General features: G+C 47.3%; 5 protein-coding genes across 11 annotated transcripts; 2 read left to right on the top strand and 3 right to left on the bottom strand.

Moving 5' to 3' along the window:
* Positions 1–314: 314 nt before the first annotated feature.
* On the bottom strand, positions 315–4,727 carry LOC117418046 (integrator complex subunit 15). Of its 6 annotated transcripts, none has more exons than XM_059035374.1 (9): positions 4,578–4,727; positions 4,114–4,249; positions 3,903–3,989; positions 3,023–3,220; positions 2,552–2,773; positions 2,100–2,265; positions 1,409–1,948; positions 1,090–1,129; positions 315–724 (listed from the first exon to the last, which is right to left on the bottom strand). In XM_059035374.1, the coding sequence occupies exons 3-9, from the start codon at positions 3,960–3,962 to the stop codon at positions 496–498; spliced, it is 1,455 nt and encodes a 484-aa protein (XP_058891357.1). In that variant the 5' UTR covers positions 3,963–3,989; positions 4,114–4,249; positions 4,578–4,727; the 3' UTR covers positions 315–495. The 6 variants fall into 6 exon arrangements, with proteins under 6 accessions (XP_058891357.1, XP_058891358.1, XP_034781767.2 ...); XM_059035375.1 differs by having other exon boundaries at positions 4,119–4,249; XM_034925876.2 differs by having other exon boundaries at positions 3,903–4,249.
* Positions 4,728–6,908: 2,181 nt separating this feature from the next.
* Positions 6,909–10,579, top strand: dnase1 (deoxyribonuclease I). Its single transcript, XM_034030450.2, has 8 exons — positions 6,909–7,039; positions 7,422–7,510; positions 7,826–7,909; positions 8,716–8,831; positions 9,026–9,138; positions 9,237–9,391; positions 9,765–9,861; positions 10,379–10,579. The coding sequence occupies exons 1-8, from the start codon at positions 6,920–6,922 to the stop codon at positions 10,427–10,429; spliced, it is 825 nt and encodes a 274-aa protein (XP_033886341.1). The 5' UTR covers positions 6,909–6,919; the 3' UTR covers positions 10,430–10,579.
* A 128-nt stretch (positions 10,580–10,707) lies between these two features.
* On the bottom strand, positions 10,708–17,667 carry eci1 (enoyl-CoA delta isomerase 1). Its single transcript, XM_034030449.3, has 7 exons — positions 17,528–17,667; positions 16,639–16,767; positions 14,806–14,933; positions 12,242–12,388; positions 11,819–11,940; positions 11,357–11,535; positions 10,708–11,123 (listed from the first exon to the last, which is right to left on the bottom strand). The coding sequence occupies exons 1-7, from the start codon at positions 17,568–17,570 to the stop codon at positions 10,957–10,959; spliced, it is 915 nt and encodes a 304-aa protein (XP_033886340.2). The 5' UTR covers positions 17,571–17,667; the 3' UTR covers positions 10,708–10,956.
* LOC131740175 (keratin-associated protein 5-1-like) lies at positions 14,940–16,629 on the bottom strand. The gene has a single exon (XM_059035373.1). The coding sequence runs from the start codon at positions 15,980–15,982 to the stop codon at positions 14,960–14,962; it is 1,023 nt and encodes a 340-aa protein (XP_058891356.1). The 5' UTR covers positions 15,983–16,629; the 3' UTR covers positions 14,940–14,959.
* A 132-nt stretch (positions 17,668–17,799) lies between the features above and the next one.
* LOC117418582 (pentraxin-4) lies at positions 17,800–22,934 on the top strand. Of its 2 annotated transcripts, XM_034031761.3 has the most exons (4): positions 17,800–18,100; positions 18,899–19,333; positions 19,736–20,519; positions 21,824–22,934. In XM_034031761.3, the coding sequence occupies exons 2-4, from the start codon at positions 19,190–19,192 to the stop codon at positions 22,465–22,467; spliced, it is 1,572 nt and encodes a 523-aa protein (XP_033887652.3). In that variant the 5' UTR covers positions 17,800–18,100; positions 18,899–19,189; the 3' UTR covers positions 22,468–22,934. The 2 variants fall into 2 exon arrangements, with proteins under 2 accessions (XP_033887652.3, XP_058891355.1); XM_059035372.1 differs by having other exon boundaries at positions 17,800–19,333.
* The last annotated feature ends 190 nt before the right edge of the window (positions 22,935–23,124 follow it).

Below are 23,124 nucleotides of genomic sequence, written 5' to 3'. Positions count from 1 at the left end.
GGGCTTGTAACCAGGAGATCCCAATCCCGGCTCACTCACGGTCCTTTTTCTGTCCTTTTCCTATATGCAATTGCCTGAAAATACAACACTGGGTTGGCTTGAATGGACTTTGCCAAGTTTTACCAAAATTATCTGTGATCTGTTAAGTGAATCAGTCTGATAGTGGTTTACCGTTTACCACAGTACTACACTACACACCAACCCCTATCATCTTCAACTACAACGTAAACTCTTTCCACCCCCCCCCCCCCATTTTAAATGACCTGAATACACAACAAAAAAAATCTAAGCAGATTATAAATCACACACACACATTTCTTTAGCATATCAAACTTTATTATAACCTTCCCACAAGACAAATACAAAACAGAACACGCAAGTTTAATTTATTTGCTATCGTACAAGTCACAGCAACATCTGCATCAACGTCTCTGCTGACAAACTGTCCAATGTGTACAGTCCAGTGGACACACGCTGCTCCTGCTGCTGCTGCTGCTAGCGGATGGGTCTGTAAGGAAAGGCCATTCCTGGTAGAAATGTCTGCGCTGGGTGGGTGGGGTGCGCTGAGTGGGTGGGGTGCACTGGGAGGGCTGGGTGTGCGGGGTGCACTGGGAGGGCTGGGTAGCTCAGCGGAGGCGTGTGGATGTGTGGGTAGAACCCGGGCGGGAGGGCAGCGTGTGGGGCTGGCTGCTGGACAGGTCCGGACAGGACCAGCTGAAGCAGGCTGTTGAAACAGAAACGGGTAATAATTCGATACAGCACTGAGCATTCATCACACAGGCTGTTGACTGTATCACAGAACTCTTAACAGTGCAAATACAGATCTGGAGGTAGTATGTACGCTCATATAGGTAGGCCTAGACCTAAGGGCAACCTGGCGATCAGTATGGAAGGCAACTTAACCCGCTTAGAAAATCACGTCCATTCACAAGTAACAAAGTTTGCCACCTTCAGTATACTGTAAACCGCATTAATTTCAATTGAATGTCTCAAATACACACAGGAACAGTTGATAATTAAAATTGTTTAAAATAAATCTAATTTTCCAGATTATCCCAATATACAGCAGAGGAAGACCTTGTTACTTACTTGTTGTGGGGCAGCCTAGAACACAGTGGTCTGAGGTCCTCTGTAAAAGTAAAAAAGAAAAGTCATAAATACGACTTCATTATCTTTAGTAATAATACCGTCAAGCTTTATCCCTTAAATGTAACACACATTTTATTCATTCCATTTTGTTATATGTTACAGTCGCATGCAAATGTTAAATATCTGAACTTACTGGCAGCGTGTGCAACTACTGTTTGTACTGCTGCAACAAAACTCCTTCATAGAAGAAACCATTTAATAAGCAATCACACGGGTTACCCAGCACACTGGCCAGTCCAAACGAAGGGTCAGTACCCACCTCTGGAGCACAACAGAGCCCCGGAGGCCATGGCAACTTGCAGCGACTGAGCCAGCCTGTCCAAGGACAGCTCCGTCTCCCTGGCGGTGTTGAGAGGATTGAGCTCCTGCACCAGTCTACTGAGCTCCTCCACAAGCTGCACCACGTGCTCGAACATCAGCAGCCCGAAGCACCCGTACAGGTCCTTCTCAGCCAAGTGCACCTGGACCATCATGAGGATCTGCAGTACGCTGAGGTGCAGCTTGGAGTAGAGAGGCTGCTGGGAGTCCCCCTCACCCTCGCCTTCCCCCACGCCCTCCGAGGAGAGCTTGCTGCTAGCGCCATGGCCATTGGACAGTGAGGGCTTCCTGTTCCTCTTGTAGGACAGAGGAGACTCCACGCACCAACGCACCAGGCCAGCCAGGGGCGTGAGCTCCAGGCAGCCCAGCGGGAGGTTCGCCACAATGGGCGTGTTGAGGAAGGTGACGAGGGTTAACCTTGGGTCCTCGAAGATCCAATCCACGATCATCTCCAGCAGGTCATGAGGAGGGATCAGGTCATCTGTGGAGCAGAGAGAGAAGGGAGCAATCGTGAGCTGAACTGAAATGAATTCTGTTGTCCTGTTAAACTTTAACCTGCAGCCATGTAAAAAAATAAAAACAAGATCTGATCAGGTGAGAAACACACCTGGTGGCTTGGGAGTTTACAGTACCTGTGGAGAGGTCGTAGAGCGCAGTGACGGCAGTGATAAACTGACAGCAGAATCTAGGACTAGCACTGAAGATCTGCTTGAGAGTCTGAATCGACATCGGCACCAAGCTGCAGTAATCATCAACCAGGACCCTGGCCAGCCTGACACAGTAGACGGCATGGGTTCTCTGAAAGGCAAGAGTGGAAAGTTACAAAGTTAACCTCTTCATCGCTCCGGGAGAAGCACGCACATTAACGGATTTCCAGATGACGCTGAGTGCTTCTCAGATGATGCAACCCAAATACAAGCGCTCACTTACACATTCATTTGAGAGCATCACAAAACAGGGTCTTCTAACTTGTCATCTTTTTTGTTAGAAACCATTGTGAAGCCGGTGCGATCAGCGACCCACGAGTAACCCTACCCTGACATCGGGGCACTGCGAAAGTTGATCTAATATTGCTCAGCCTCACCTGTAGCCAGGAGGCAGCACATTCTAAGATTGGGACCCTGCAGACAGCCACGGCCATGGAGACCAGTTTGCCAAGCATCGCCAGTCGGCTGTCGTCCGCCTTATTCCCCTGGGGACTGAAAAGGGTGGAGAAGATGATCTGCCGCACCGCGTCCTTGCTCTGCTCTTGGAAGTAGCTGCACATGATCTCCAGCAGCTGCAGCTCCTGTAAGGAGTTCAGCCTCTGTGAGGAGGAGACACAATCCGGTCAGCAAAGCCACCAAATGACCAATCAGTGCAGCAGCCTCTTACTTCAGCTGAGTTAGTAATGGGGATCCGAGCAGGGATGGGACTAAGACTCCCACTGCATAGCAGTTTGATCCATTCCTGGTTGAGTTAATAAGTCAGTCAAACTCAGATAAAACACAGGTAAGACTGGCACTCAATCTCTTGCATGTGTTGGTATTCCCAGTGGCAGCCCCCTGCTTTTTACCTTGGGCTGAACGTTTCGTTCTTTAGGAACATGAAATATGAATTCTTCCACCAGTTCAATGGTTCCTTTCTCCACATTGGGGACGGAGGCATTCTGCAGCTGGCTGCTGAAGTAGATGTCGAGGTGGTACAGCACCTCCTTCGCAGCACTCAGCGCATCCCGACGGAGCAGGGAATGACGCATGTCACTCATTGCGTCCTGCAATAAAACCGCACAGAGATCAGAGATCAGAGATCAGAGAGCGACTGAAGTATTCCAAATCACAAATGGTATACATCAAGTTAACCCAAGACACTAGTTCAAAGTTAGCAGGCAGAGAGAGAAACAAAAGGGCATAAATAATGGAAGCAGAGTAAAGTTTAGAACAGAAGGTAGGAAGCACTTTTTTTTTTTTTTTACACAGACTTAAATGCATGGAATTGCCTATCAGGTAGGTAGTAGGATCTAAAACACTGGGAACATTTAAAAAATAATAATAATAAAAGCCTAGATTCTGTGCTTTTAAATACGATCCCCCAGTAAGGGTGAATGGTGTGCTGACAAGGGAGGAGCCTTGATGGGCCGAATGCCTTTTCTTGTTCCCAAACTTTTTTTAAGTTCAAATTTGGCTCTGTACAGAACCGAATCGGTCCTTTTAAAACAGCACAATAATACTACCATTACTAATAAATAATCAACTTCAAAGAATATGTAACTTTTATATAAATATACACTGTTCTATACATAACATTGCTTGAGGAAGCTGGGTTCTGTAAAACCACCTAATCTTTGAAAATGACAGTTAGACGATTCTGTAAACTTCTTAATCTGTAAGAAGACGACACAATGTCTCGTTAATTTGATCGATCCCCTTGAAAAACACGTGAAACTTTTAAAGTACCTTGCTATATTTATTATTGTCGGATTTTCTCTTTGTCCGGCGCTGGGTTTGCTGCTCCATTTTTTCTGTCGCTCAAATACAGTACTTCTGCAAATGTATGTTTTATTTTACTAGGTTCGTACACACACGTGTTCAAAAACAAAACACACACACAAAATAAATAAATGAATGAATGAATGACAATAAACAACCCTGCAGTTACAGCACATACTAAACCTGTGGGTGTACTACAATCGCGGTGTTGGAGGGGAATTGCACTGCAGGTGTAACCCGCAGAACGGGAGACGGGTCTGCTTAAGGGTCCGGTGGAGGTTTAATCGGTTCTACTTCTAAAATCATCAATCAGCCTGCGGGAACACCAAGTATTATTAATCACATTTCCTCCTAGCATAACCACGGATATACAACCTATAACAGATGACCACGTCAATTACATTTCTCGGCGACACCCTGTTTAAACAAAAAAACGAACAAAAAATTAACTCTTTTTAAACATCCAGGCAGACCCATAAAGTATTGAACAGGCACCCGCCTCCCGATCTCGGTTAAACCGCTCAACTCAGCCCCCGGATTGAGTTCCTGTACAGGCCTGACAGCGGGGAAGCGGTGAAATTCACTAACATTTATCATCCTCACAACCATTAACAAGCGGCGTTCATGTCGACTGGTTGTTACCTGTGTTTATCCCGTGTTACCCCGACCTCCTCCAACTTTAACCGATTAAAACCATTACAAATAACGTATTTACAAACGCACAAGCTATCCCAGCGGTGAAGCTGTAGTATGGCATCCCTTTTGGGACAAACCAAAGAATGCATTTGGCCGGACTATTGATAGTGTGACTCGGTCTGTGCTAACTTAGCCGGATAGATTGTTGTTTATAATTTTGACTTTATCATAGAGATATATATATATATATATATATATATATATATATATATATATATATATATATATATATATATATATAAAGTAAAACACTACAAAAGGTGTGCTATACGAATAGGAAACAACAGCAACACATCTCAGACATATGAGAGGAAAGCTAGACCTTGATGACTGTCCAGTTTGTTTACATTCCTCCAAAAGGCATCCTAATGGGTCGATCTCCCACCACACCCTTCATTTCTGCTTTAGAGATCTGAACGATTCCTCTGCAGGCTCGGTGGCTGATGCATTTAAAGGGGGAAGGCTTGCATGCCCATGTGGGCAGTGTGCGGTGGAGGAGAGGAGAAGGTCTGGGAGGGGATAGGCAGAAACGTGCATGAAAGGAAAAGATAGCGTTACCAATACCATATGACTTCATGTTGACTGGGACAGTTCAAGTGTTTGAAGACGCTGAAAACAGGCTAGAGCTACCTCGTTCTTGATGGGTTACACTAAGCAGACATGCACCAGATTAATCACGAAGTGTCGAGTTATGTATCGCCCCAGTAAGTAGGTCAGGTTAGCAATGATTACCAGGTGTGAGACTGATCGGCTGGGAATGTCTTCAGCTGTTTATCTTCTTGTGCAACACTGTTCAACAACAGGGGAATTCAGAAGAAGTTTGAACTGTTATAAAAATAATAATAACAACAAATAACTAAGACATGTATAGCTGCAATGGATTTGGAAGTACTGCAATGTGCTAGCTGTACCAGGTCATTGTGAAATTGAAATTGTACAAATACCAACTGTTTTCTTCTATGGATGCTTTATAAATCATATATTACAAGGTAGTAAAATCCTGAAATACAGTGATGCCTTATTACATCTTTAACCTTGACCTTCTGGACAGCAGATGACCTCACAGCAAGGGACGCTGTACCATGAAGTAGATTAAAGTGACATCTGGATTCAAACAGTTTGACGAATTCTTACTTGGGGCAGTCCAGGCTTTTTTGTCGTAATGTTGCCTTCTTTATGTAGCAGGAGGTGGTTACAGCTGGCCTCTCACCAACACTTCCAGCTATAGACAGAGTCGGTTACATGCACGTCCACGCCGTCTGTTTGTGTTTTTTTGTTTTGTTTTCACTGCTGTGTGTGTAGCTGAACAAACATGGTTTATTTCCTACCCTTATCATATTTTCCAAGAAGTGCCCTTGCATGGGCAGGTGTCACTAAAGGCCACAGTGTATAAAAAGCACCACAACCAGATCATGAGGTAGTTCCCCATCGCTGCTGGCAATACCGAAGAGGACAGGACAGGAATCCAGGTAGATAATAAGGTGCAGTGCTTCATGTGGTGGTACGGTACAGTGCAGTGCTTCATGTGGTGGTACAGTGCAGTGCAGTGCTTCATGTGGTGGTACAGTGCAGTGCTTCATGTGGTGGTACAGTGCAGTGCTTCATGGGGTGGTACAGTGCAGTGCCTCATGTGGTGGTACGGTACAGTGCAGTGCAGTGCTTCACGTGGTGGTACAGTGCAGTGCTTCATGTGGTGGTACGGTACAGTGCAGTGCTTCATGTGGTGGTACAGTACAGTGCCTCATGTGGTGGTACAGTCCTCATGTGGTGGTACAGTGCAGTGCAGCACCTCATGTGGTGGTACGGTACAGTGAAGTCCTTGTGGTGGTACAGTGCAGTGCCTCATGTGGTGGTACAGTGCAGTGCAGTGCCTCATGTGGTGGTACAGTGCAGTGCAGTGCCTCATGTGGTGGTACAGTGCAGTGCAGTGCCTCATGTGGTGGTACAGTGCAGTGCAGTGCCTCATGTGGTGGTACAGTGCAGTGCAGTGCCTCATGTGGTGGTACAGTGCAGTGCAGTGCCTCATGTGGTGGTACAGTGCAGTGCCTCATGTGGTGGTACAGTGCAGTGCAGTACCTCATGTGGTGGTACAGTGCTGTGCAGTCCTCATGTGGTGGTACAGTGCAGTGCAGTGCCTCATGTGGTGGTACAGTGCAGTGCCTCATGTGGTGGTACAGTGCAGTGCAGTCCTCATGTGGTGGTACAGTGCAGTGCAGTCCTCATGTGGTGGTACAGTACAGTATTTCTCTGTGTGCTGCAGGATGTTGCAGAGAGGGCTGCGTGTTACAATGCTGCTGGTGGCCTGTGTGGAGATAGCAGGCTGCTCACTGCTGATAGGCGCCTTCAACATCAGGTCCTTCGGGGACAGTAAGGCATCCAATGCCACTTTAATGGATATCATTGTGAAGGTGAGGTTCTGATACTGAACTCTGCTGCGTGCTAAGTGGAGCAGGGTGTCTTCATGCAAACAGCCATTATACACAGGCACTTTGTATTAAAACTGAAACTAACATTCGTACTTACTGCAGGGTGTGCATTTAGCTTGATGGCAAAGGAACATTTGCAGAGAGGAATCATTTTAACATTAAAAAACAAAAACACATCGTATAAAACTGTTCCTTCTTGCAAGGAGTATGTTTTTTTGTTAGTCGTTCTTATTCCTCTCTTGAATTGCACATGCTCTCGTTTCATGCAATCGGATTTTGTGGCACGTCGAATTCATAGTTTGCGGAGACAGTGAGAACAGCAGAAACGTCTTTATTTGATGTGATGTGATCTGTGTATTGATAGGTTGTGCAGAGGTATGACATCGTGCTCATTCAGGAAGTGCGTGATAGTGACCTGTCTGCCACAAACACCCTCATGAGAAAACTCAACAGGTGAGAGCTCATCTTTCCTGCGCAACACCTGGCAGCAAGTTGCAATGGATACAAGACAGTACATTGTAACCCTCACACACAATAAGAAATCAACCAGCCACTGGTAAACTGCACGAGATGACATCTCTTATACAGTAACAGAGACCCTGCACACAAACTTCATACCTTACAGGACAGGGCGTGTGCATCTAGTCACAGAGCTGCAGTCAGTCCCCATGCAGAGATTCTGTTTGAATGATCTAGCTTGTGCTGCAGTTTAAACCACTCTGTCCGAATCAGCACTGGCTAACAAGCTCTTCTCCTCCTTTCCTCCAGTGGATCCCAGCATGTTTACCGTCACATAGTGAGTGATCCGCTGGGACGCAGCACTTACACGGAGCGCTACCTCTTCATCTACAGGTACACGTGCCCTCGCTCACTGGCTCTGCTCTATTGACTAGGAGCTGCCAACCATTCTCTGCAGAGTTATCTGTACAGAGCCAGGCTACACAAGTCATGCCGTCTGCCACACTGGGTTTTACAGAGGCTACTGGCACCAGTGTGCAGTTTTTTAGAAAGGTAAATGGGCTTAAATGGTAGTATAATTCAAGTACCAAACAGGATCTGTCAAAGTTTTAACACATCATCGAATTTAAAAATGCAATTGTGTTAGAAATTGTGTTAAAAAAGAATTGGCTGTGCGGCAAAGCCTTCAGTATGCGATGGGAATGATCTATAGATTAAAAAAAACAAACAAAAAAAAAAACTGATTAATAATTGAGTTCTGGTAGGAATTCTGCCCACAGTTATAGCTTACACAGCCAGGCTGAAGTAGACGAGGAGCGAATCCTTTTAAGACGTATGTGAGGTGTTTGAGGTAAGCATACATATTGGCAGCTTCTAAAAGTGTACCCGCTGTCTTGACAGTGCTTCTTTTCATATCACCTTCTGAAACATAGTGCTGATGTTTCATCATCAAAGCAATGCAGCAGCAGAGCATCGCTGACTACTGTCACTACAGAGATAGGAATGACTCCTATTGCATAGCAGTGTCACCCATTCCAGGTTTTACTATGAGCTCGATTAGCCCCAGCGTGCAGGTATAGTAACAAGCCCAGGTGTGTTCCTATTAAACTCCTAGTAAAACCAGGAATGGATCAAACTGCTATGCACCGGGAGATGCATTTCCACCCCTGCATTAAAGCAGATTGTTGTTTTCCTGTCAGAGAGGAAAGGGCGATGGTGATTGACAGCTATCAATATGACGACGGATGCGAGCCCTGTGGCAGCGACACCTTCAACAGAGAACCTTTCGTGGTGAAGTTCTCCTCTCCTCACTCAGGTACCTGCTGCACTGGGCCTGCTTCAATGCAGTAGATTCATTCTCCAACCTTTATTTTGTTCATGTATTCGGTTTTTTTTTTGACCACCTGCTCAGCAACTGCTGACGAGCGCTACACCACCTTGTGATTAGACATGTTTCTGTAAGAAGTGTATTATACAGTGTGATCGATCGCCTGTCCTGCTTCCCTGCAGCTGTCAGAGAGTTTGCCATCATACCCCAGCACACCTCTCCCAGCGCTGCCGTGCAGGAAATCGACGCTCTCTACGATGTGTGCACGGATTTGGTCTCACGGTGGCAGACAGACGTAAGCGATGTGGTTTTATTCAACCCCAGGCTTGCTCCTTCATCCCCACGCTGCTTTCTCTGTTCACGTGGTGACGGGCGTGTACTCTTGTGTTGCAGAACATCCTGCTGATGGGAGACTTCAATGCTGGCTGCTCCTACGTGACGTCCTCCCAATGGCCCCAGATCAGGCTGCGCACGGACCCCCAGTTCCAGTGGCTCATCCCAGACAGTGCAGACACCACCGTCACCCACACACAGTGCCCGTACGACAGGTACGGAGGGCAGACGGGGAGCAAACCCTTCTGACACAGGGGCAGGACGGAAAGCTAACCCGACTGACACAGGGGCAGGACGGAAACTAAAATGCATAGAAAGTGTTGAGGTTTTATTGGAGGGAGCTGCTTTTCTGCCCCGTCAGGGACTCAAACTGACTGAGCAAGGAGATGCAGCTTCTGTATTAAGCCTTTCATGCATGGTGACCTCATATCGGGACAGATAATACACTGTCTTCTAGTCCTTATATGGGGTCATTTGGAAGTCACAAATACATGACAGTCTCCTTTGTATTCTTACTCTGGTAGAAACACCTGATTTTATTCTGATTAACCATCACAAGTCTAACTAACTAGAACTTGCATTAAACAGGATCGTTGCCAGTGGATCAGCCATGAAGAACGCCGTCTCTCCTGGCTCTGCCATAGTCTACGACTTCCAGACAGTACTGAAATTAACTCAAGATCAAGTGAGGGTTTCCTTTCTTCTCATTTATATTACTGCAGCTCTGCCTCCATGCAATTGGGATTTGAGCTTCTATTTCTCCACATTCGTATCTCAACCAGCCACGTGTTCAGTCTGTAGCTTCAATGTGTAAGTGAGGGAAGGCCATGTCACTGATCTGGCTAGAGGAGTCAGATTCTCAAATATATTACTGTAGCTTTGTCATGAACAGGAGGGATAGTTTCACCAGGCTGCTGCCTAGTAAAAATATCCTAGCTGTTTTTTTATTTACTAAACCCATACTTAACCACAGAAAGAGCGGTGTCATTTTTGCACAGACAGACTGCTACCTTGAAGTGGGCTCTGAAACCAGCTCTGTCTAGAGCCAAGTTGTGCATGCTGTCTCCCCTCGTCACGCTAGGAAAGCCTGCAATGGTTACACCTGCTATGCAAAGCCAGAGCGTTCTTATTCATGCACTCAGTGGAGTCCTGGCTCATTGCAAAACCAAACACTCATTCAATTGCATCGATTTATTTTGCAGGCTCTTGCTGTCAGCGACCATTTCCCAGTCGAAGTCATCCTTCAGTCATGATGGAAGCTGCTGTGTGAAACCCTCCAGTGATATATATAACAGAGAGGTGTTAAATGATGGTAATAAAATGTTACCAAAAGAAAATGCCAAAGTGCAGTTTGTGAACACTATATACAGCCTTATCTTAGTAATATATCTCTATGTATCTACACTGATAACTACAGGTCACTACACATAACCCATTACAAGACAACAACTTCACTCAGAACCATGGCCAGTGGATTGCATGAGAGAGCTTCAGAGTGGTTGCTCTTTCAGATGCATATAAAGTAATATCAAACAGTCACCAACGGTTTATTTGTAATCTGCACAAGCACAGATATATCGGTTATAGAAAAAAAGTGGCACTAGAAATCAGCCACTTCAGGAATTGAAACATTTACTAAAACTATAAAACACTGCAGCACTGAGTTTCTTATTTTTTGTTTGCTTTCGGTGTAAAGAGTGTATTTGGTAATGACAGTAACAGAACAGATCTCACAGACGCTCGTTTAACGAAGCGGTCGCGTGCACGTCACTGTGCTCCTCTAGGGTTTTCTCTGTTTCAGTCTCTCCATGTAAACCCGGAGTGACTTTTGGATTGAGTCTTTGGTGATGAAGCTCACAAAGTTGTTGATGTCGGGCTCCCTGCTGGCCAGCAGCCGGTCGACTGTGGGCTTTCTCATCATGGACTTGGTGATCTGACGGGCGTGGTCTGCAGTGAAGGAAAAGAAAAGGAATTACAGCAACGGCACAGCGCGGCTTAACCCACTGGACTGGAGTTCAGGCTCTGTTTGAGCAGGTCCAGGGAATCCAGTTTAAACTCACATCGGCACAATGTACAAAACATCGATTCACTGCTATGGGACAAATGAACCATGTGAACTTTTGGGGTCAAGACTACTTAGCTTGAAGAAACACGAGGATTGCTGCCGATTGCATTCTCACCTGGAATAGCTAACCACTGGGTCATGGTTTGGGAGGCTGTGCTGAGGACCTTGTCCTCCGGTACCAGCAGATCCACGAGGCCGGTTCTGAGAGCGTCGGGAGCGCTGTACAGGAGCCCCAGCTGCAGCGAGAGCTCAGCCGCTCTGTTCCCAACAGTGTTCACCAGGGTGTCCTTGAACCTGGTGCCAAAACAAACCCATCAACGCATTCACAAACCGCACAGGACACAACACGCGCACGCACGCACAACACACAACACACAACACACGCACACACACACGATGAATATGACTAATCTATCACAAAATATCTTGGTTGCAAGTTAGAACAGTTCTTGCTAGTTTCATTACAAACATTTTGAAATAAAACGGGGTTAACACAACAAGTGATTTAAAATATGTCCCCCAAAAAGCATTTGCGTGAAATAATACTGCAAGTAAGGAATGTAATTCTGTCGTTTACCAGAAGGGGGCGACAATGCCCAGCTGAGTCTCATTCAAACCGATGCTGTATTTGGGGTTTTCGGCCATAATTCTGTAGTCACAAGCCAAGGCCATCAGACAGCCTCCTGCGGGACTGGAGCCCTGAAAACAAACCAATGCAATTAAACCTTTTAACCACAGACCCTCACATCACTGAACCCAAAACCAGACCTGGGATTAATCACAATCTAACCTTTTAACCACAGACCCTCACATCACTGAACCCAAAACCAGACCTGGGATTAATTACAATTTACAGCAGCAATGTCAGCTGCAATTGCATTCAATTACAATTATTGCAATTTATTACAGGTTACAGTTGAACGGACCCCTAGTCCCACCCTATATAACACCTGCTCCACTGTCACTCCGCGTGACTGGCTCAGCGTATCAGCACACTTACATTAATCGCTGCTATCGTGATCATACTGGAGCCGTACAGCCGGAGCCACATCTCCTGCACCGCTTTCCAGAACTCCCCGCAATGCTCAGGGCTCTTCCCATACATCTCCATGATGTCCAGCCCTGCGGAGAAGATCTTCGGAAGTGCCTGCGAGACACACATACACACACACAGCAGGGGTAGAAATGAGACTCCCAATGCATAGCAGTCTGATCCATGAATTATATGGATAACATATCTTGATATGTAATATATATATATTATGCATATTATATATATATACAGTACTGTGCAAAAGTTTTAGGCAGGTGTGAAAAAATGCTGTAAAGTAAGAATGCTTTCAAAAATAGACATGTTAACAGTTTATATTTATCAATTAACAAAATGCAAAGTGAGTGAACAGAAGAAAAATCTAAATCAAATCCATATTTGGTGTGACCACCCTTTGCCTTCAAAACAGCATCAATTCTTCTAGGTACACTTGCACACAGTTTTTGAAGGAACTCGGCAGGTAGGTTGGCCCAAACATCTTGGAGAACTAACCACAGTTCTTCTGTGGATTTAGGCAGCTTCAGTTGCTTCTCTCTCTTCATGTAATCCCAGACAGATTTGATTTAGATTTTTCTTCTGTTCACTCACTTTGCATTTAGTTAATTGATAAATATAATCTATTAACATGTCTATTTTTGAAAGCATTCTTACTTTACAGCATTTTTTCACACCTGCCTAAAACTTGCACAGTACTGTGTGTGATTATATATATATATATACATGTATATATTCAGTGTTTAAGTGCGTGCATGTATTCACCGAGATGAGGATCAGATCCCATCTCCCTGCATGTATTCACTGAGATGAGGATGAGATCCCATCTCCCTGCATGTATTCACTGAGATGCGGATCAGATCCCATCTCCCTGCATGTATTCACTGAGATGAGGATGAGATCCCATCTCCCTGCATGTATTCACTGAGATGCAGGATCAGATCCCATCTCCCTGCATGTATTCACTGAGATGCAGGATCAGATCCCATCTCCCTGCATGTATTCACTGAGATGAGGATGAGATCCCATCTCCCTGCATGTATTCACTGAGATGAGGATGAGATCCCATCTCCCTGCATGTATTCACTGAGATGAGGATCAGATCCCATCTCCCTGCATGTATTCACTGAGATGCGGATCAGATCCCATCTCCCTGCATGTATTCACTGAGATGAGGATGAGATCCCATCTCCCTGCATGTATTCACTGAGATGCAGGATCAGATCCCATCTCCCTGCATGTATTCACTGAGATGAGGATCAGATCCCATCTCCCTGCATGTATTCACCGAGATGAGGATCAGATCCCATCTCCCTGCATGTATTCACTGAGATGAGGATGAGATCCCATCTCCCTGCATGTATTCACTGAGATGAGGATCAGATCCCATCTCCCTGCATGTATTCACTGAGATGCGGATCAGATCCCATCTCCCTGCATGTATTCACTGAGATGAGGATGAGATCCCATCTCCCTGCATGTATTCACTGAGATGAGGATCAGATCCCATCTCCCTGCATGTATTCACTGAGATGAGGATCAGATCCCATCTCCCTGCATGTATTCACTGAGATGTGGATCAGATCCCATCTCCCTGCATGTATTCACTGAGATGAGGATCAGATCCCATCTCCCTGCATGTATTCACTGAGATGCGGATCAGATCCCATCTCCCTGCATGTATTCACTGAGATGAGGATGAGATCCCATCTCCCTGCATGTATTCACTGAGATGAGGATGAGATCCCATCTCCCTGCATGTATTCACTGAGATGAGGATCAGATCCCATCTCCCTGCATGTATTCACTGAGATGAGGATCAGATCCCATCTCCCTGCATGTATTCACTGAGATGAGGATCAGATCCCATCTCCCTGCATGTATTCACTGAGATGAGGATCAGATCCCATCTCCCTGCATGTATTCACTGAGATGAGGATCAGATCCCATCTCCCTGCATGTATTCACTGAGATGCGGATCAGATCCCATCTCCCTGCATGTATTCACTGAGATGAGGATCAGATCTGATCTCCCTGCATGTATTCACTGAGATGAGGATCAGATCCCATCTCCCTGCATGTATTCACTGAGATGCGGATCAGATCCCATCTCCCTGCATGTATTCACTGAGATGAGGATCAGATCCCATCTCCCTGCATGTATTCACTGAGATGAGGATCAGATCCCATCTCCCTGCATGTATTCACTGAGATGTGGATCAGATCCCATCTCCCTGCATGTATTCACTGAGATGAGGATCAGATCCCATCTCCCTGCATGTATTCACTGAGATGAGGATCAGATCTGATCTCCCTGCATGTATTCACTGAGATGAGGATCAGATCCCATCTCCCTGCATGTATTCACTGAGATGCGGATCAGATCCCATCTCCCTGCATGTATTCACTGAGATGAGGATCAGATCCCATCTCCCTGCATGTATTCACTGAGATGAGGATCAGATCCCATCTCCCTGCATGTATTCACTGAGATCTCCTGCGCTGGGCTGCTCACGTACGGAGGTGAGGATGACTCCCCTGCAGCCCCGGTCCAGCTCCAGCTTCTCCAGGCTGATTGAGAACTCGGTCAGGAAGTCCAGGCTGAGGCTGTTCACAGGAGGGCTCTTCATCGTTAGAACAGCGATGCCTGGAACAGGAGCACAGGGCAGAGAGTCACTGGAGCGCCCTGCTGCCAGCACGGGACAGGGCACACAACCTCGAGCACACCACACTGCTGCCAGCACGGGACAGGGCACACGACCTTGAGCACACCACACTGCTGCCAGCACGGGACAGGGCACACAACCTCGAGCACACCACACTGCTGCCAGCACGGGACAGGGCACACGACCTTGAGCACACCACACTGCTGCCAGCACGGGGCATGGCACACGACCCTGAGCACACCACACTGCTGCCAGCACGGGGCATGGCACACGACCCTGAGCACACCACACTGCTGCCAGCACGGGACAGGGCACACGACCTTGAGCACACCACACTGCTGCCAGCACGGGGCATGGCACACGACCTTGAGCACACCACACTGCTGCCAGCACGGGACAGGGCACACGACCCTGAGCACACCACACTGCTGCCAGCACGGGACAGGGCACACGACCCTGAGCACACCACACTGTTGCCAGCATGGGACAGGGCACACGACCCTGAGCACACCACACTGCTGCCAGCACGGGGCATGGCACACGACCTTGAGCACACCACACTGCTGCCAGCACGGGACAGGGCACACGACCCTGAGCACACCACACTGCTGCCAGCACGGGACAGGGCACACGACCCTGAGCACACCACACTGCTGCCAGCACGGGACAGGGCACACGACCTTGAGCACACCACACTGCTGCCAGCACGGGGCATGGCACACGACCTTGAGCACACCACACTGCTGCCAGCACAGGACAGGGCACACGACCTTGAGCACACCACACTGCTGCCAGCACGGGACAGGGCACACGACCCTGAGCACACCACACTGCTGCCAGCACGGGACAGGGCACACGACCCTGAGCACACCACACTGTTGCCAGCATGGGACAGGGCACACGACCCTGAGCACACCACACTGCTGCCAGCACGGGACAGGGCACACGACCCTGAGCACACCACACTGCTGCCAGCACGGGACAGGGCACACGACCTTGAGCACACCACACTGCTGCCAGCACGGGGCATGGCACACGACCTTGAGCACACCACACTGCTGCCAGCACAGGACAGGGCACACGACCTTGAGCACACCACATTGCTGCCCTGTGCTTCAGACGCTCCAATTGAAAACTAACAAACCCTGTCTCTCCCACAGTAATACTGATAAAGCTCACAGAAAATCAGTAAACTTTTCAACAGCTAGGTGTAAGGGAAAGGTTAAGCAATGTTCACTAAGTAGCTCAAATCAAGTTATTCACATGGTGAAAACTGCTTTAAAATGTCACCTACAACAAGCTTCATTAGTGGCAGGACAAAGTTCATGGGCTGAACAATAATAATTATTACAAATTCCTGCACAAGTGAACGTAGATCTAAATTAAACAGAGCTGATCTAGAATATAACGGACCAAACAAGGCTGTCTCAAAGCCGGTTTACACAGTGGCATGCACACCGAGCTCCCTGTAGCAAAATCTCAATGCAAGCTTTTATAGAAGCTGGAAAAGCAGGTCCTTAAGATACAGCCGTTTACTACGGAACAAACTCAACTCCTCTCAGGATCAATCAGACAGACGGTTCTCAGGTGCAGGGGTCGTGCAGCTGGTACTTACCTGTGCTGTCGCCCATCACACAGACAGACAGAGACAGGCCGCCCCTCTGTTCTCAGGTGCAGGGTATTTACCTGTGCTGTCGTCCATCTCTACCAGGATCTTGCTGCTGGTGGAGGCGCTCCTCTGGTGTGGGAGGAGACAGGGCTGCAGACACTGGAGGCCCCCATGCCTGCTGTGCACACCCAGGCGGGCCAGTCTCCCTGCAACACAGACACAGAGCAAGATCAGATCAGAGCACCCAAACCTACAGTCTCCCTGCAACACAGACACAGTCACACCAGAGCAACCAAACCTGCACACACTTCACAGCTGGAGGGGCAAAGCAACATTTAGACACACAATTAGAACAATTATTTGTTGTTGTGCTATAATTATTCATCAGCTTGCTTCACTGCGTATGCATGAAGTATGTCTTGAGTTTGTTATGCTTACTCGATGGTTTCTAAATGCAATTTAAAGAGGAATAAGAAAAAAAAAAAGTTATATTAGCGAAACCTTGGCTTAACCGAATACTTACATCACTACAGCAATGGCTGCACCTTTTTAAAAGCTTGCCTACTGCAGCAGCTGAGAGTAGCATTTTGCAACGAACTACGACTAGATCTGTATGTCTTGATCATAACTCGATAACACCTTTAAAAAGGCAGCTATCACTATAAACTTCTGTAGCTCTGCAAAACATTATCATTTATGGTATATAAATATACTGTATTTATTTACTTAAACATTTAATATAGCGTCTCTGTAGCCCTATAACATAGCCTGCATGCAAATTAAATAGTCAATATGTTGTCCGGTGTTGACCTTTGTCCTAATTTCTAAACACTATCACCTAGTTTGATAACACGCCTGGGGAAGAAAACAGGTGACCAATCAATTAAGCGAGTTAATATGAAATGCAGTCATTGTTTTAAAGGCTACTTTTAATCTTTCGTCAACTTTTGTTTTTATAGCACATACCTGAGAAGGCGTACTTTGCAGAATGCTTCAGTAAAGTTGCCATGTTTCTTTTTTTTCTCTCTCCAATAACAGCAGCGTCTGTGCAGGAAACCGACTCGAAAAAGGACTGGGCGAAGACAAGACAGACAGGGCTTGAACAAATCTCAATGCGTGCTGCATATCGCCCTCTACTGGAAATATTACAGATTTTACCCGCAGTGTTCCAATTTGAGCGCCAGAGGGCGGTAGAACTCTTCCATTCCATTGGAGCGTTTTCCTGTTTGAACCAGTGGCTTGTTAAAAGACAATAAACTGTTCCATGCAATTCTAACAAGAGGTACCTTTGTTCCACGCGGGGGCTGTTAATCTGACATCCTGGACTTCTAGTTTTGGAAACATTTACAGATATGTTTTCTCTTCTAAGAGACTGCCAAACTCACTCTATCTGGAGGCTGAAGTTTGGCTGCAGCTGTAAGTATTTGGGAGTATTAAAAGCTTTCAAATATACAGCAGCGACTGCCAGCAAGATTGCAACCAGGCTCAGGCTAAACGCTGCTACAGCTAGTTTCTGATTTGAGACACCCAGATGAGCAGGTCAGAGGAATGTCTTGTAAAATCGACTGTATGCTGTATGTGGATGTTATGGATCTGAATTGAGATACACAGGTTTGCAGAAAGAAACCTGGTAATGGATTTACCATAGTTTACCATGTTATCTAATAAGCTTCAGCATGTTTGCCCATGCTTTGCCATGCTTCTTTTTCACTATGCTTTTACTATAGGACACTTTTATTAGGGCATGCTTACCATTTGCATATTATTACTATTTCAAGAAAATCGTCAATTTGCAAAGAATCAAAAAGAATCGTGTTCAGCTGCTAACACTGAATTGTGTCTCCTCTGTATCACACCCCTCTCCAGTTCAGGAGCTGGTCACAATGCAAACCTTGCAGCATGCTCCTCTGAGGCCTGTCCGCAGGGTGGATCAGTGAGAGACAGTGTGACCCTCCCACTGCCTCTCAGGGTGTCCGCGTTGCACTGTGACCCCACCAGGAAAATCAAAATATCTCTCGGAAAGGGGAGCTCCAGTGCTTGTGCAGCTGTTGAGGGTAAAACTAGACCCTACTGTAAAAAGACCAGCCTAGGCTTCAACCAAATGCAGTGTTCTAACCCCAAACCCCAAAACACTATAGGATGTACTGCTGTATACAGTATACTAGGGGCAGTGGCATTGTATTTTATATAATGGACTGAGATGCATTGAAAGGGCTGTGTGTGGAGACTGGAATGCTTCCTAATTCTTTAAACACCTGGATGGTAGAAGCAGATGAAATCCAATCGACATGAGGTGCAGTATTTATATAAAGGATATCTCGGTTTCCTGCCCTGCAGTCCTGGCAGTGCACACACAGTAACAGCCTCCCTGTGCGTGTGTGAAGGAGGTGGAAAGAGAGCCGTGCAGCACGAGTGGAGCCTGCAGAGCTCGTCCAGCTGAAGCTCGGCCTCTGTGTTTCCGTTCTGCACTCTGGGAGGAATGCAGACTCCTTTTGGGGTCACGGGAAGAGCTATTAATCAGAGCGACCAGAGCGCTTCCAAATATAAAAGCAGCTTCCAGTCCTGCACTCAGAGCAGTTTGCTGGTGAGTCTCAGGCAGGCAGCTCCTGACAGCCCCTCTGTGTGACGATGCCAAGCTGCGGGACGGTGGCATGGCTGCTCCTGCTCCTGATCTGCCTCTGTACTCAGCGTGGGTCCGGGCAGCAGGCAGGGCAAGCCGAGGCGGGCACGAGGAAACCTTTCTTTGAGAGGCTGAGGAGGCTGGAGGAGCAGGTGGGTGCCAGACTGAGTGAGGAGCTGTGATCTGTGTTACTAATATGTTTATAATACATTCATAGAAAAGCTATTTTTTATTTTTGGAAATTAAAATTATTACAGTAATTATAAGCCTATAATACAACTTCCATACACAGGACTTTTTTTCAATCATTACCAGAATTAAACTAATGAATAGGATTCTTATTTAAAAAACAGTAGCTTTTCAAAATTCTAAAAGAAACTTCATAACTTCCATGGCAAGCTTTTCAACGAGAATGCATCTTTTTTTAAAACAGTAGTTTCAGAAATATTAATGGAAACGCTTGTCATTACATTTGTTGCGTTTCTTTTAATATTTCTAACATGTAGGACTATGGGGTGTTTTCTAGCCATGGATTCAATCTCTTTGTCATGCAGTTCCGCAGGTTCCAGGAGCTGACTCTGACGCGCCTTCAAGGAATCGCAGACAACTACAACATATCGTACAACATTGAGGAGCGCTTCCTGCTGCTGACAGACCAGTACACCAACATCTCCCAGGCCATCACCGGCTTCCAAGACACCGCCGCCAGCGACCTCAACAGCCTCAAGTTCTGGACCAAGAAGCTCCAGAAGAAAAGCAAGAAGCTGGACCTCAAGGTGAGCGCCCTGGAGAAAGCCCTGAACGAGAAGAACAAGCAGACCCTGAGAGACAACAAGGAGCGTGACGCCGTCCTCTCCAGCCTCACCCAGGAGCTCCAGGACCAGAGGGATCAGATCAGCTCCCTCTCCTCTGACAGGGATCAGGCACGGGCCGGCCTCCAGGGGCTGCAGGATGCTCTCAGAAGCCAGGAGGCCAAGGTGGAGCGGTTTGAGCAGCAGGTGAGCAGCGCCTTGCAGAACAAGGCCCTTTCCTCCAGTGAACCCTCAGCCCAGCACTCCTCCAACCAGACGCCTGAAGGAAAAGCAACTGAGACTCAGGATACAGACGGGGAGCAGCAGAAGCAGCAGAAGCCTGGAAAGAAGCTCCAAGTCAAGCATTTCAAGGGCAGGCAACTTCAGGAGAGACAGACCCCCAGGACTCCAGCGCTCAGACCCCAGCCCGTCAAGGAAACCCAGGTGAAACAGCCTCTGCAGCAAACCCAGGGCCTCCCCACGCCCCTCCAGAGACACAAGATACTTCGGCAACAGCAGCAAGAGCCCCCCAAGAAGCCAGGCATGAGTACGTACCACCTGAATAAATAATCTGCATCAATCTGGCTAAATACAGAGTAGTGTTGCAGGAGGCAGACATGCCTCCCAGTGTTTACAAGAGCAGTGAAGCTGTATTTATGCATGTGAATCAACCCTCCACCCCCAAATAGAAACAGAGTAAAAACCTTTACAAGTACAGAGTCCCGAAGAAGCAGGGGTATCGTTTTACCTCCCACAATAGCAACTGAAGTCGGAGGTCTGGGATAGTGGGATAGTTTATTAAATCTCTCAACTCCATAGTTACTCTTCCATTGAAGTAGAAGCACGGCATGGCAGAGCAGAGATGTCGGGTATGGCATGGTACTGACAGCATGGCAGAGGGGTATGGCATGGTACTGACAGCATGGCAGAGGGGTATGGCATGGTACTGACAGCATGGCAGAGGGGTATGGCATGGTACTGACAGCATGGCAGAGGGGTATGGCATGGTACTGACAGCATGGCAGAGGGGTATGGCATGGTACTGACAGCATGGCAGAGGGGTATGGCATGGTACTGACAGCATGGCAGAGGGGTATGGCATGGTACTGACAGCATAGCAGAGCAGAGGTGTCAGGTATGGCATGGTACTGACAGCATGGCAGAGGGGTATGGCATGGTACTGACAGCATGGCAGAGGGGTATGGCATGGTACTGACAGCATGGCAGAGGACAGGTGTCGGGCATGGCACAGTACTAACAGCATTGCAGAGCAGAGGTAGCACGTTAGCACAATCAGGTTGGCTTACATAGAAAAAATAGAGGCAATAAATGGCACTTGTGTTAAAGGGATTGCTGTAGGCAGGATACGTATTGAATATGAAACCAACAGTGCTGCTTTTCCCTTTACATATTGCATTGTGCAGCGCGTGCTTCTGGAGTTTCACTGGAAAGCTCTTGAGTGGGGAGGGTGTGCTCTGCTCTGCACTCGTAACAGAGCCAGAATTAGCTTCAGAAGGTTCCCGTTTCACTGAGAATGCATTTGAAGTGGGGGTGACCACCTCCTGCATGCCAGCCATGCCAGCCTTCAGAAGTGGAATAGCTCACCTTGATTGTTCCAATGTGTTTGAAGTAGGAATAATTAATCTACAGTATAACTTCGAATACACTCTATCACAGACAGCAACTCAAGGTTCAGCTGAGTAATAATGAAGGCACTGGCGAGCACGATCTTAGAAGCAGGAAGTCTAAAAGGTCAGGGTTAAATATGGTGGAAGAGCGCCTGTTTCAATGCTGCTAGTCCTGAATGATGAAAGAAAGCAGTCTGCTCCATCCTGTTTTTTTTTTCCCCAGTATGCAACGTGAAGTCGATGCTGGTCTTCCCCAACGCCTCCACTGAGAACTACGTCACCTTCACGAAGGGGTTCCCCGCGGAGCTTCACGAGCTGTCTGTGTGCACCTGGCTGCGGACCGGGGCCGGCTACCTGGGCACCCTGCTGTCCTACGCCACAGAGGAGAACGACAACAAGCTGGTGCTGCACGGCCGCAACTCCAGCGCCCCGCAGAGCAGCATGCACTTCGTCATCGGAGACCCTGCCTTCCGCGAGCTGCCTGTCGGCCCGCTGCTGGACCGCGGGTGGCACCATCTCTGCGTCATCTGGTCGTCCATCGAGGGCAAATACTGGTACTACGTTGACCGGAGGCTGTCCGCGGCCGGGTCCAAGTTCCAGAAGGGGTACGAGGTCCCGTCGGGGGGGTCTCTGGTCCTGGGACAGGAGCAGGACTTGGTGGGAGGGGGGTTCGACATGGCCGAGTCCTTCGTGGGCAGCCTGGCTGGGTTCACAGTGTGGAATCGAGCCCTGACCCCCGGGGAGGTGTCTGGGATAGCCACCGGGAAGGGCCTGCCGCGAGGGACGGTATTCACGCTGGACGATATCGCCGCTGTCCACGGGGACGTGCAGCGCGTGGACTGCGGCTGCCTTGAGCACTGCGTGTGAAACGCATGAATAAAAACCCACTCTGAGGACACTGCATTCAGTGTTATTATTAAGCTTGCCATGTATTCATGTATTCCCAGAGGGGGACTGAGATATACAAGTCACTATACAAATCACTTTGTGATAACAATCCAACATGGACAAAGGACCTCCACTGTAATACTGCTGACAGATACAACTGCAGAAATGTCTGTATCATTTGTGATCATTGGTTTAGCAGGGACATGTTTTTGCCATTTTTTTTCGTAAGAGGAAAAGTAGTGAGAAATATGACACTGCCGTACATTCTCAGTAAGTGGGACCCCTTTGAGCTGTAATGGTAACAGAAAATATATTGATCTATTCGGACAAAGAAAAGGGCAAAGTAATGTATAGGAGTGTGCAGTACGATACTCTCATTATACATGAACAGCTGGAATTACTGTAAACAAGGTCCACTGTATAATAAAACATTTTATATTGAATAAGCATGCATGTGGACTCATTTATTACAGCATAAAACAAGATGCCTTAAGATGCTACTATATTACTCTAATAACGTGAGAAGTATAGTCACAACACTGTGGCTTTGAGATTTGTATTGCATTGCTGCCACACCATTTCATACAGGTGGTAATATTTACACCTCGCCCTGGCAGGTGTCTTTGCACAGTGTTA

This window comes from Acipenser ruthenus, chromosome 13 (genome assembly GCF_902713425.1).
Source record: "Acipenser ruthenus chromosome 13, fAciRut3.2 maternal haplotype, whole genome shotgun sequence".
NCBI classification, from domain to species: Eukaryota; Metazoa; Chordata; class Actinopteri; order Acipenseriformes; family Acipenseridae; genus Acipenser; species Acipenser ruthenus.
Note: the sequence above shows the minus strand (reverse complement) of the source record. Positions and strands in the feature narration are given on the sequence as shown.

Excerpts from the sequence above, each read along its gene's own strand:
- dnase1 (XM_034030450.2), top strand. The coding sequence starts at position 6,920 with ATGCTGCTGGTGGCCTGTGTGGAGATAGCAGGCTGCTCACTGCTGATA. Across the intron at positions 7,040-7,421 it reads TAATGGATATCATTGTGAAG|GTTGTGCAGAGGTATGACAT; the intron begins GTGAGGTTCTGA and ends GTGTATTGATAG. Across the intron at positions 7,511-7,825 it reads CTCATGAGAAAACTCAACAG|TGGATCCCAGCATGTTTACC; the intron begins GTGAGAGCTCAT and ends CCTTTCCTCCAG.
- LOC117418582 (XM_034031761.3), top strand. The coding sequence starts at position 19,190 with ATGCCAAGCTGCGGGACGGTGGCATGGCTGCTCCTGCTCCTGATCTGC. Across the intron at positions 19,334-19,735 it reads TGAGGAGGCTGGAGGAGCAG|TTCCGCAGGTTCCAGGAGCT; the intron begins GTGGGTGCCAGA and ends TTTGTCATGCAG. Across the intron at positions 20,520-21,823 it reads CCCCAAGAAGCCAGGCATGA|TATGCAACGTGAAGTCGATG; the intron begins GTACGTACCACC and ends TTTTTTCCCCAG.
- LOC117418046 (XM_034925876.2), bottom strand. The coding sequence starts at position 3,962 with ATGGAGCAGCAAACCCAGCGCCGGACAAAGAGAAAATCCGACAATAAT. Across the intron at positions 3,221-3,902 it reads ACAATAATAAATATAGCAAG|GACGCAATGAGTGACATGCG; the intron begins GTACTTTAAAAG and ends GTTTTATTGCAG. Across the intron at positions 725-1,089 it reads TCTAGGCTGCCCCACAACAA|CCTGCTTCAGCTGGTCCTGT; the intron begins GTAAGTAACAAG and ends CTGTTTCAACAG.
- eci1 (XM_034030449.3), bottom strand. The coding sequence starts at position 17,570 with ATGGCAACTTTACTGAAGCATTCTGCAAAGTACGCCTTCTCAG. Across the intron at positions 11,941-12,241 it reads TCACGATAGCAGCGATTAAT|GGCTCCAGTCCCGCAGGAGG; the intron begins GTAAGTGTGCTG and ends GTTTGTTTTCAG. Across the intron at positions 11,124-11,356 it reads CCAGTGGTTAGCTATTCCAG|ACCACGCCCGTCAGATCACC; the intron begins GTGAGAATGCAA and ends CCTTCACTGCAG.
- LOC131740175 (XM_059035373.1), bottom strand. The coding sequence starts at position 15,982 with ATGCCCCGTGCTGGCAGCAGTGTGGTGTGCTCAAGGTCGTGTGCCCTG.